This window comes from Artemia franciscana, chromosome 16 (assembly GCF_032884065.1).
Source record: "Artemia franciscana chromosome 16, ASM3288406v1, whole genome shotgun sequence".
NCBI classification, from domain to species: Eukaryota; Metazoa; Arthropoda; class Branchiopoda; order Anostraca; family Artemiidae; genus Artemia; species Artemia franciscana.
Window position 1 is genome coordinate 1,527,916 of NC_088878.1, and position 13,463 is coordinate 1,541,378.

Here is a 13,463-nt window from a genome sequence, read left to right on the forward strand (position 1 = left end):
CAGGAAGCGCCATAAATCCGTGGATTGGACTCTAGAAATAAGGAATAAACTGATTGCCTTGCAAAAAAAGATCGAAAATATAGAAAAACAGTCCCTCTTTGTCCCCTGTGATAACAACGTTTGAGGACATCTCTTCAACATAGAAGATTTTAACTTCATTCTGCCAAGGAGAGGGGCATTTTAATATCCATAATTGCTAACTGATTCAGCGGACAAAGAGGAAAATGTAGATCTTTTCAGTAAATAAATAAAGAATTTGCGTTTGGCCCTGAAATTTCACTTTAGCAAACAGATAATCTAGTTAAAAGACATCTGGAAAATTGGGTTAAGAATTGAACTTGACATTTATTGACTTGAACAACCACGGATGGAGATACGGAATTAATTTCCCAGAATTTTTCTTTTCTTGGACCGTTCAATAAGGAACGATTTGCATAAAACAATCTTCCAAAAATTATCACGGTGATTCCTTCAAAATAGATGTCGGGGCTGCATACTCTCAAAAACTGTGAACGTACCACAGGTGAGGGAAGTACAATAAGCGAGGCGAGAAGACGCAGGGCATGGTGGATGTTTGCCACAAGAAGTGTAAAGAGGCGTTGGGAAAGAGCAACGCGCGTTGCACAGTGGGATGGTGCCAGAGTGAGTGTCCTATAGGTGACACTACAAGGAATAGTTTACCCTTACACAAATTTGACACTACATACTCTCTGATAAATGATTGTGTCCTATTCTTTTGTTTAATGTGGAAAAATATTAATAAAATAAATAAATAAAGTATAATAATCTGAAAAAAGAACCAGCCTCCAAAGTTTTACGGTATCTCAAACATATTTCTCTCTCTTTTCTTTTCTTTCTTTTTCCCTCCGGCTCGTTCTGAGTATGGAGCCTTCAAGGGGGGGTATAGGCCCTAATTTACTCTTCTTCTGAGAAAGCTAGGTTAGAAACACTTGAGTACAGGACAGGTATGTTGTGCCTCCGTCTTTCAAAAAATGCAATGACAAACCCTCGCAGGGAAATTTTTTTCCCAGAACACACTCACCACCTAGATTCTGCCCGCCTTGGGCAGATTTTCAACCTGTTTCTACTCTGTCCCCTGTTTGCTAATACACGCTGCCTACGGATATGAATGAAAATTTCTGCCCCTTAAGCTACTGAAAAAATTAACTAAGCACCCTCCTAATTTCTCTCTTTTTGTTATTTGCTAAAAATTTCTATATGTTCACCAATTTTCTTTCTTTTCCATGTTTTGAATGTCCCGGTTCCCTTTAATTTTTCATTTTTTTTTTTCGAATTTTACTTGTTTTTATCATGCTAAGAGCCACTCACACACACACACACACACACACACACACACACACACACACACACACACACACACACACACACACACACACACACACATATATATATATATATATATATATATATATATATATATATATATATATATATATATATATATATATATATATATATATGGAATTTGATAAAACACAGTTTCAAATAATGATTATGAATTTGATTTATTCATTCTAACAATTTAATTTTTTTTTTTTTTACCAGTTTTATGTGCATCGTTGTTTTTAAACTTGATTGATGTTTTTGCCCCGTTTACAATTTGCCTCGATTTTCAAAGAAAACGTCAATTTGACATCACTGTCTTGTACCCCTTCTTCCCTTTCCGTTTAATTAGCTATTTCAACTTAAGTACGAACAAACGGAGACGATTTTAGGAGAGGGACAGAGGGGGACTTACCCCGAGCACAAAAATTTTAGGGGCGCGAAATTTCAAATAAATGATCTAACGGCTATAATGATTTTATGATTTCCGAAATTCTATTTTTATTATAATAAATCGAGGGCGTAGTTAATAAATGAAAATAATTAATTATTTTTGAATTAGTAAATTTAAGACGAATTTAAAAACAAAAATAATTAAATTAAAATGATTACCTATAATAACATAAAAAATATTGATTAATTCATAAATTGAAATAATTTTATTAATCAATCTAAGTTTTGTTAAAAGTTGGCCTGAAAATTTTGTGGGAGAAAAGGGGGCGCTAATCAAGATTTTGCCCAGGGCAAAAGAGAGGCCAGAACCACTACTACGTTTGCAACAGAGTTCGTATATACCACCTACCCATCTTTAGATTATCCTCTAAATTCGTAAGTTTTCATATTATTCACCTGCTCTTATTTTTTTTTATACATTCTCCATCCACCTAATATCGATTTCTGCATATGTACCACTTAACCTCTATATTATAGGTTATAAAGCAGTGTTCAGTCTGTTTGCTTTCCATATAGCTTTTTGTAACAAGTTTCGTTCTACTGCGTCAAAAGAATTGTAAATATTGTTTCAGGATAATAATAATTCCTTTCCAATCAAGCCAACTTTCCTTTATTCTAAAAAAAACGGCTCTGGGGGTTCCACTGGACTCAGAAGAAAAACGCAAATCAGGAAAACATTTCTTAAGCTTAGCTTTGTTTCCGACACAGAGAACAAGGACAGATCAAAGAAACCGTTTATGTTGCAAAAAGCTGACATTGCTTTTATTGATACCTTTGAGAGGGGGGGGGTGTTAGTTACCTAAAAGGATTTTATTTTTCTAATACACAAAAAAGATATATTAACGCCACTGCAGGAGCATGAGACTTAAGTACAAACACTCTAAAATTAATAAATTGAAGTCAAAAGGGAAATAATTGTAATTGGAGAATTTGAAAGAGGAATCAACTCCTGAAAATGGATTTCATATTACCATAAAGGCAGATCTAGAGCAATATCTTGGGGGGGGAGATTCCAATGTGAGAAAGGCGCCATTAATTGACCTAATTGACAAGTTTATTTAAAAAAGAGTTAAAACAAACAAAACATCGGATTAAACACGCCAGAATGGCGTCTTCAATCCAGGGACAGATCCCCCTGGATCCGTCCTTTTACTAAAACTTTACGCGCCATATTTACCATTTTCAGTGCATTATTTCAACTCACTGCGGGGGTACGGGTATCCCTAGTTTTCTTGGATTGTAAATGGCTAAAATGTCCCAATTGTACTAGTTCTAACGTTTTAATTGAGCAGATTTTAACTGAATTTAATGGGACTATATATCATTACTAAAAATAATTTTTAATGGTCCTAACCGGCGGAAAATGGCCCAAGCTAGCAACAATAAATAGGACAAATCCCACAGCTGGCAGATGGGCCACACAAGGGACAAAACTGCCTTATTTCAATCACAGCAAATGGATTTACATCTTATAGATTCTCTCAGAGAATACTGCTGCTTCCCGAACAAAGGCTGAATAAACGAAACATTATGTCAACGGAAAGCCTATTTCGCAAACATATATCAGACCCTTGACAATCCTATTTGTGGAGGGAACAGCTTCTATTATTATATTAAAAGGGGAAGAGGGAGATTCTTAGCCAGGGATTTTACAAAATAGTTTCCAAACAGGAATGATTGAGACGCTGGCATCAATTGAATTTGAGGTACAGGAGTGGTACTTCGAGAAGGTGAGTTATTAGGCTACGATCGTAGCTGCACATAAGAGGGATAGAGGGTACCCCCCAAGGTTGGCCTAAAGGATACCCCTGTTAAACTGGGTTCAATAGGAGAAGAACTGAGAAATCGATATTGATCGATCGATACTTGTACATTATATGGTAAAAATACAATACTTTAATAATAAAATTATGAAAACAACAACAAAGTATTATGGTAGGTGGGTTGCACAGAGCGCATTATATTAAATATCTACCCTAACCCAACCAAAATACCATTTCTATATATCAAATATTTAATAAAAAATATACCTACGACGTAGATTTCAGCTGAGACACAGCAATTTTCTTCAAATACTGACAGGTATAAACTGGTTATTGTCTAATCTTTAGATCCAAATACTCCAGTGTAATACACAAGTACTAATTAATCAACTGAGTATCATTTCAAGAATGCAAGTTTTTATGATAGTAACAGGACGAAGGAGAAATAGAGGGAGCCCACTCTACACCTAAGTTGTGTCTAAAACATTTCCAGGATCAATTATATTCTCCAGAAGAAGAACTGAGAATCAAACAGTTCGTGGTAACGAACTGTAGTAAGGAGCGACCCGGCTCAATAGTAATCAAAACTCTAAAAAAAATAGAATTTTGATACCCATAGCTACATCAAAAGAATTGCATTTTAATGCTGATTTTAAATATATAAGTTTCATAAAGTTTAGTCTTACCCATCAAAAGTTACGAGCCTGAGAAAATTTGCGTTATTTTAGAAAATAGGGGGAAACACCCCCTAAAAGTGATAGAATCTTAACAAAAATCACACCATCAGATTCAGCGTATCAGAGAACCACACTGTAGAAGTTTAAAGCTCCTATCTACAAAAATGTGGAATTTTGTATTTTTTGCCAGAAGGCAGATCACGGATGCGTGTTTATTTGTTTGTTTTTTGTTTTTTTTTTCTTTTTCCCAGGGGTGATCGTATCGACCCAGTTGTCCTAGAATGTTGCGTGAGGGCTCATTCTAACGGAAATGAAAAGTTCTAGTGCCCATTTTAAGGGACCAAAAAAATTGGAGGGCACCTAGGCCCCCTCCCACGCTAATTATTTTCCCAAAGTCATCGGATCAAAATTTTGAGATAGCCATTTTATACAGCGTAGTCGAAAAACCTTATAACTATGTCTTTGGGGACGACTTACTCCCCCACAGTCCCCGTGGGAGGGACTACAAGTTACAAACTTTGACCAGTGCTTACATATAATATAGTAATGGTTATTGGGAAGTGTGCAGGCGTTTTCAGTAGGATTTTTTGGTTGGGGGAGGGGTTGAGAATAGGGGGACAGGCTGGGGGAACTTTCCATCGAGAAATTTGTCATGGTGGAAGAAAATTTCCATGAAGGGAGCGCAGGATTTACTAGCATTATTTAAAAAAAAAACAATGAAAAAATAAATATGAAAAAGTTTTTTTTCAGATGAAAGTAAAGAGCAGCATTAAAACTTAAAACGAACAGAAATTATTACCCATATGAGGGGCTCACCTCCTCCTAATACCCCACTCTTTACGCTAAAGTTATTTTTTAGTAATTTCAACTATTTATTCTACGGCTTTTGTGATTCAGGGGTCATTCTTAATGAATTGGGACAAAATTTAAGCTATAGTGTAAAGAGCGAGGTACTGACGAGGGGGTGAACCCCCTCATATAGTAATAAAAACATGAGAATACAAAACTTCTTTACGTAAGCTAATTTATAAGTTACGTATATCTTTTACTAAAAAAAAAAGATTCGTAAAAAATTAAAAGTTCTAGTTGCCTTTATCTTAATTAACCAAAAAATCGGAGGGCAACTAGGCTTCATCCCCCGCTCTTTTTTCTCAAAATCATTCGATCAAAATTATGAGAAAGCCATTTAGCAAAAAAAAAAAAATAAATATGCAAATTTCGTTTTAATTATTCCTCTGCGGAGAGCCAAAATCAAAACATGCACTGATTGAAAAACGTTCAGAAATTAAATAAAAAAAAACAAGTTTTTTTTACTGAAAGTAAGGAGCGACATTAAAACTTAAACCGAACAGAAATTACTTCGTATATAAAGGGGCTGCTTCCTCACCAACGCCCCGCTCTTTACGCTAAAGCTTTTTACTGTTTTAAAAAGAAGAGTTGAGAGAAAGAGTCAAACTTTAGCGTAAAGAGCGGGGCGTTGGTGAGGAAGCAGCCCCTTTCATATACGAAGTAATTTCTGTTCGTTTTAAGTTTTAATTTCGCTCCTTACTTCCAGTAAAAAAAACTTGTTTTTTTTTAATTTAATTTGAAATCAAAGCCGAAACCGAGTGGAACTTCATAAATGCGAATTTTTGTGATCGGATCCAAAAATAGGAGAGATGGATGGGGCCTCACCCCCAAGGTAGGACTAAAGGATATCCTTGGTAAATTCAACTCAATAGGGGAACTGAAAAATCGATATCGACTTGGAAACAGAGTTACATTTCAAGAATACGGACTTTGGCGATCGTACCAGCACAAAACAAAGATACAGGGAAGTCCCTCCTTTCGTATGAGACTGGTTTGAAGGATGTTCCTGGTAGATTCTGTTCTACTGAAGAAGAATTGAGAAGTTGGGATCAAAGTATAAACAGAGCAACTCTTTAAGGATGCGAGTTACGTACTTGCACACTAGATGGATAAGGAGTGGAGGTTGACCCCCTTCCTTCTAGGCTTCCAATTCTCTCGATCTTGAAACCATTCCCAAGCTTAAAAAAAAGGCGCGACCCATTTCAAAATCTTGGGTTTTTATAAATTTTTTAACTTTTCCAATTTATTTGGTATAATTCATGCTTTTAGGCTTTTTCGAGGGGGTGTTCTTTTCTAGAAATCACGTGCATCAGGTGGCCGTGGGGGAACTATGTAGCATATGTGCAAAAGGTGGCAGAAAATGGGCACCCGACTTGGGCTTTACATTGACCTTGGCCCCCTCATAAGATTAAATTATAGTCTAGCATACGTAACAGCATATATCGAAGCCAAAAATTGAAAAAAATGCCCAATTAATCTCTAAATGTGACATCTAGGGTCCTTTTTATAAAATATGTGGTTCAAATTAGAAAAAAAAAACATATTCCTCCACATACACGATGATTCGAATCAGCAACGCCCCAGAGAAAAAAAAAATACTCTCTAATAATTCCATGCTGAAGAGTGTGCTTTAGTGTCAATGATTCCCGTCTGTGGCGTATTCTCACAGCCAATCGCGTTGCTGCTTAAGTGTTCCAGTAGGAAAATTGAATGAACCCCACCCCCTTTTCAAATGTAAGGCAAAAAAAAGAAAAACAACTTTAATTCCACCAGGTTGGTTTTCTGATTGGAATTTTAACCAATAAAAACAGGAAACATTTTCGAGTTACTAGATGGTTTATAAGCAGCCCCTCTAGCGTAGGACCAAGAATTCTACTAGGGACAGGAAAAGCCTTAAAACACACTTTCATCGAACCAAAGCGTATGTGCAGAGGAAAGGGTCTCTGCCCACTCCCCTGTGATTAAAATTCTCCCCGATTTATTGACAATTATTTTCCAAATTAGAAAATACATAATTTTTCTCCCCACCCACAAAAAAATTTCGGTGTATGTTCCCTATCGAAGGCCATATTTTGAATGACTTAATGCAATAGAAAGAAAAAACTTAGCCGCTTCTAAATCTGAATTGCACATTAAAGTAAATACGGGTAATAAACTTCGAAATTACCACTTACATAGGAAATAATTAGGGCATCATTACTAAAAAATTCGCTTTTCCAAACAGCAATCCAGGTTTAGCTAATATTCGTTAGTATTATTCGTTCGGCCAATATTGGGTGGCAACTTTCATGTCTCAGTGTTAAATAAAGCATTTAAATTGTGTAACATTTCAACATTTTTTAACAGTCTAGGTATGTTTTATTCCCATTCGTTCTCAAACATCATTTTTCGTACCCGATCAGCTTCTTATTTTCATGTGTCGCCAGCCTTTGTATATTTATATTTTTTATATTTTAATTATATTTTTTATTTTAATATATTTTATACATTTAAACAGGGGCAGATGGTAACGAACCCCCTGAAAATCAAAAGTTACTGTGACCCAACTCAGAAACATAAACTAGGTATTCATATCTAGTGTCTAATTCCGAGAAAAGATTTAGCTTAGCTTTAAATGCACCCAGGGCCGTTTCAAGGAAAGGGAGTCGACAGCAGCAAGTCGTCCCGGCCATCGTGGCTGGTAGGGAGACCCCGCCTGGATCTTTTTTATTCATGTTTGAGTCGGAACAGGGGTGCCGTCATTAATTTTGCCCCGATTGCCAGCAACCCTAGGAACAGCCTTGAATGCACCCCAGCTAATTTTACTGCTTAGTTTAGAAATGCAACTATCGAGTTGACTTATTTTCTGAATGTTTTTGGCTCCTATTCAATTAACGTTTGCTTTCAGTTAGATATAATATATAATCAATCGTATCCTTTTCATTGTTTTAAACACCAATAATTCGAGCGCAAATTACAACTAATTTCACTTTTCAAGCAACAATCCAGGTTTACTATATTGCATGTTAAGCCAATGTTTGTAAGCAACTTCCACACTTTACTGCTAAAGACCCCCTTTAAGCAGTATAATTGCTTTCAGTCACGGAGAACAGACCCCAAAAACATCATAAAAAATGTTATGAGGAAACATTGCCTTTCGTTCGGACACATCGAATTAAATATGTAAGGAAAATCCCAGAGAAAGGGCACCAATTGAGAGGGGCCCAATTGCTCCACTAGTTTTTCTTTTACACACCCCACACATTGGTTTTGAAAATTTTTTTTTGCTATTTTCATTGATTAATATTTCGGCATTTACATCGAAAAAAAAAGGCAAATTTTCAGATCAACTCATTAGAGAGATAGCCAAGAAATAGACGTATGTTTAGAATTAAAATATCATTTTGAATCAAACTATAACATTCATTTGCGTTAGAAATGAACTTTGACTCCCCATGAATGGAGGGTTAACCCCCCCCCCCATACAACATGTATTAGGGAGGGCATGATCTCGCAGACACCAATTCTAGGCACACATTAAAGGAAAAAGATAACAATTCTTAAAGGACCAGGAAAAAGGTTTGGGCCTAGATCTGGTTTGGATCTTTGACTGCGTTAGCTTGAATCTAGCATATCTTCTCATTTGGGGGTGTACCATATCACAAGGCGAAACATCTGCCATTCCCTAAAAATATTGCTGGAGTATCTTTGTACAATAGCCTCAACCCCATCTGGAAGCTGATAATCATTTAACAGCATTTGAACTAAGGTTGTCAGAGTAAGGGACATTCTAATTCGATTGTCATCACACAGGAATGTTGACTGATCAAACAGAAAACAGGATTACCTACACAATCAGACAGAGAGAGCAATACCCATACCCGATAATATACCCTCAAGGATTGATAATACCATCCCATGCCCATTCACATTCCAGAAGTGTTAATTTGTTGCTTTTATAAATGGACAGGTACGAGTATACAATTGATCATATTAGAGACCCTTGCTCTAATATCTTTGGGGGTCTTGAAAATGGATGAGCGTCAATTCTTAATGGGATCTTCAACTATATATCTCGAGTGGAATCTATGACCCTTTCTTCCTTGTGGTGGCATAATTGATATTAAAGAACTCAAAAATAGCATGCAGTAAAGGGAAGTCGATTACGCGGCATATGGACTAGACACATATGCTTAAAACGTGGGGGAGGACGAGTAGAGAGTTTAGGCACTTTTTTTCAGTGTGTATATATGTTCCGCTTGATCGGATATTGTCCAAATACTGGGAGTAATGTGATATTTGTTCACCAAGCTTTGTCTGTGGAAAATCTAGGAAATCTGTTTTACCCCCTATACAGAAAGTTACCCACGGGTAGAAAGCAGATTTAAGAAAGTATAGCAGACAATAAATTCTAATAGCACCATTGGACTAGATCATGACAGGTTAATCTAACTCCAAGCACCCATTTTCATAAATCACATATAAAGATGACCAGTGCCGAGCGTGACGGAAGTGTGCCAAATATGGCAGAAACTGTGCCAGGCGTGGCAGAGCTGTGCGACATGTGTCGTTCCGAGATGCAGCCAAGGCTGGCGGAAAGTGTCAACCTTGATGTTAACTCAACATCAAATTTTGAGTAGATACTAGTTTTTGGCAGACGACACTCGGATTTTCATTAGCTCTTACTGATTTAATACTAAAAGCATCGGTCAAAAGGTGGGATGTTACAAGTAACAGATGATACAGGAGAATGGAGAGACTAATAAATAGATTTCAAATTTCTTTTTAGTTTTGTTTGCGCGCTTTTCTTTTGAATTTTGCGCTTTTCTTTGAGTAACAAAGGCCTTTGGTATCAAAGATATAGCGCAAAAATTTTTGCACCCAGTGTTCCATTTTCTAACTATTTCTATAAGCAAAAAAGAGTCTATAGTCTATAGGGAAAGAACAAGCACCTCGAAAACCGAACAAGATACGGGGAAAAAGCCGATTTTAACCAATATATTATCGACCAAATCAAAGTTTAAGAATATTGGATCAGAACATCGGTTCAATAAATAATGTAACTGATCTTGTTAGTAGGGTAAATTCTATACTGATCCAGTTGGATTAAAGGATATCAATGGCTAAACTGAATAAATAGGTTATGCGTGCCTTTGATTGTTGAGAACTTGTAAATGAGGTCAGTTCTCCTCTTACAAAATTGAAATAGAGACAACTTCGAAGCACAAAGGGCTCAAAATAATAGCATTTTTGTCTCTTATACCCGTCATAGGGCTATTCACACTAGAAGACCGCAATTTTCAAAGTTTTCTTTAGGGTATTTCAAAATTGCGAAGCTTTTAAAGTAGTACTACGTTTTCGTCAGTGTTGCAACGTTGAATCGTGGAAACAAGAAAGCGAAATTAATTAGTCAAATTTGGCAATTCAGTTTATCCTTAACAATTCAAACATTAACAATGTGTTGGTCCCCAATGATGTTTGGAACTTGAAAGGAATGCTGCATCTTAAGCTGTATCTCAAGCTGTTTGGCACTATATGTTTTTCGTTTATTATTTGCTGATTTTTTGTTTTAACCACGTTTATCTATTTCAAACTTCCCACCTTCTACCAACAAAAACTGTGTAACCGATTATGGAGTTCTTTATAGACAGGCAAGTCTCAAGAGATATTGAACGATTTCAGGAACACGTTTACGAATTTCTCGATGCGGGACGATACAAAACACAGCTGTCATGGACAACGATGGGGCCAACCACCTACTTAAAAGGGAGATACAAATTTCATACTGGGACTTTTCGTAAGTTACTTATTTTACTAATAAACATACCAGCTGATTCTGTTATTCGGTGCCCAGGACAAACCAATCAAGCCCCCTACCCATGAAAATTGAGAAAACGTACCAAAATGCAAACAGATCTGTATGTTTAAATTTTTATATTTTTAGTACAAATATTTTCTGAAAAATCTAACTATACTTTAACATTATTGTGTTCTCCTGTCTAGGGGCATCAATTAGGAGGGGGTGTAATTGCCCTTCTCAATTTGAAAGAGGGGTACCTTTCTTGGTAGTTCTATTGAGAAAAAAACCACCTAGATTTTCAAAACTCCTCACAATTTCATTTTCCTTTTAAAAAAGAATTCAAAAAAATCTTGACACCCTGAATTTTCATAAATTAGCATACTTACATGATTAGGTTCCTACGTCGAATTCTGACTTAGGGAAGTCGTGCTGTTCTGCAGTGTAGATTTCAGTTAGAGAGGAAAACATTTCATCACTGATGAATCCGCAATTCACAGGTATATAAGAACAAAAACACGAACAAGCATTTAATATTTAAACTACAATTTGTGCGTTGGGTCGACGTTGGGGGGGCATCAATTTCTTCCTCCCAACGACATCCCCAATATAAATGGCTATAAATATGCTTTTACATGACAGAACATATTTACCTGCTACAGGTTCCATGGGTATATCCTTTTCAGCGATTCCTTTTCCGCTATATGCGTATCTGACACTAGAGCATGCAAGCTCACCAGTTATTTTATTTAATTGTAAATAAAAAACTAAAGTATATAGAAAACACTGGACCATGCACAAGGATTTGGCCATTTTTTTCCTGTTAAATTGATTTTGGCACTCGTGTAACCAAAAACGTCAGAGCTATCCCTGCCTGATGAGCTTACCTGAAAAGGATTAACAAAATTTAAAGTGTATCATAGCCAGGGGTGTCAATTGGTGGAGGCGGTGGCATTTGTCCCCTAGACTTTTGAAAAAAAAAGCTTTTTGGTGGTATTTTTGACTAGAAAAGCCTTTTCAGAAAAGTTCATTGAAAATTGTAAAATTTTAAGAAATTGCCCCCCCCCCCAAATTTTGAAAAAAACAAGCCCCTCCCCTTAATAAGCTAAAACCATGGATCACTGTAATCGCATCATATCTGTCAAATCACCAAGGATGTGGAAATAACAACATCTTTGCCCCCTTGAACCCCTTTGATTTAGGTCTATTCACGCCTAAAAATGGTTACAACAAAAAGAATAAAACACATCCAAAAAAAACTGTATTCATTTTTGTGACGTTTTTATGAGTCGAACAAAAGTTTTGGTTGGAGGGGTTCAAATCCTCTAACAAACTCCCTTTGGATACGACCTTGTTAGCAACCACAGAGAACTGAATTGCCACATATTAAACATTTTCATTAAAGATTGAATTTCGACTTTTGTAAAGCTTTATATATTGGTCTGTTAGCTCCCTCTTAACTAAGTCAAACAATTGGTTTGAATTTTCATTGTCCTTAGTACTTTAGAACTACTAAGCCTAGCATCAAATAACAAGTCAAGGGGGGGGGGGGTATTAAGATACGCAGAAGGGCTCATTCCATCAAGGAAATTTGGATTGCTATGAACAGATAGGCGTCTGTATTCCTGGATATCCTTGTAATTTCCCATATTTTGCATAATAAAAGCGAAAAAAAGCGGTTGATCAGCTGAAAAAGCAGGCTGAGCAGTGCCCAGTTCCCTTTCTGCTTAAGCTGAATAAGTCGAAAAGCTTCTATCCTGCTATGTCCATATTATTTTTATTTTATCTTATTCGCAATAGTATGTTTTCTGTGTGTATTCTTTCTTCTTATTATTCTTTCTTTTACACCCTTTTCTGGCCCTCGTGTGTTCTTTTGGGTAATAAATATATGGAATGATGATTCCTAGGTACTTGCATATTCTTCGATTTAGGCAGTATTTCTCATTTAATAAGCTGGTGCTGAAGCCAGCAAGGGCCCGAGACACGTTGAGAGAAGGATAAGGCATGGACAGAGGGAGCTTTCCTACCCTAAGATTATTCCAGCAATTTTTATATTTTTCCAACAGGTCACCTATTTTCGCCATAAAAAAATGGTAATTGCCTATTATATAAAAGACAGTCGAGAAGTGAAGTTTGTAGACAATAATATACCATGAAATTAGAATACTTTATTAGCAAAATTGTGAAGGTCATTTGTTAATTATTAAATTGGGAGCTTCAGCGTCGGCTGACCGTCTCAAAGACAAGGAAAAGTTCATTATTAACGCCATTCTTGACCTAGTTCATTTTAATTCACTATTAACACGTTTCTTGAGGACATCGGTTAGTTTGCTTTCACTAGTGATAAAATATAGTGTCTCACCATGGATGTTCAAATTAAAATTTGTGATTTGCCAAGAACCGAAGACCAGGCAATTATATCTTTCCAGGATAAGGGGTTGTTGCCCAAAACACACTGCGTCAATGGACACGCCATTACTCTGTACTTTCACGAGAAGCAACATTTTTGGAAATTTAACACTGTGTTTTGGGAGCACATTTCCAAGTTGTTGTTTTTACATTTTTGCTAATAAAGTATTCCATTTTTCATCATATATTTTA

The 13,463-nt window shown here is 36.3% G+C and overlaps 1 protein-coding gene across 2 annotated transcripts in view; it reads right to left on the bottom strand.

The window, feature by feature from the left end:
* Positions 1-13,463, bottom strand: part of LOC136036888 (glypican-6-like) — a 136,638-nt gene that overhangs the window by 120,000 nt on the left and 3,175 nt on the right. For both annotated transcript variants that reach the window (XM_065719247.1, XM_065719249.1), the window contains exon 2: positions 11,516-11,749. In XM_065719247.1, coding sequence (XP_065575319.1) covers positions 11,516-11,675 — 160 coding nt within the window. In that variant the 5' untranslated portion in view covers positions 11,676-11,749. The remainder of the gene's footprint in view (positions 1-11,515; positions 11,750-13,463) is intronic.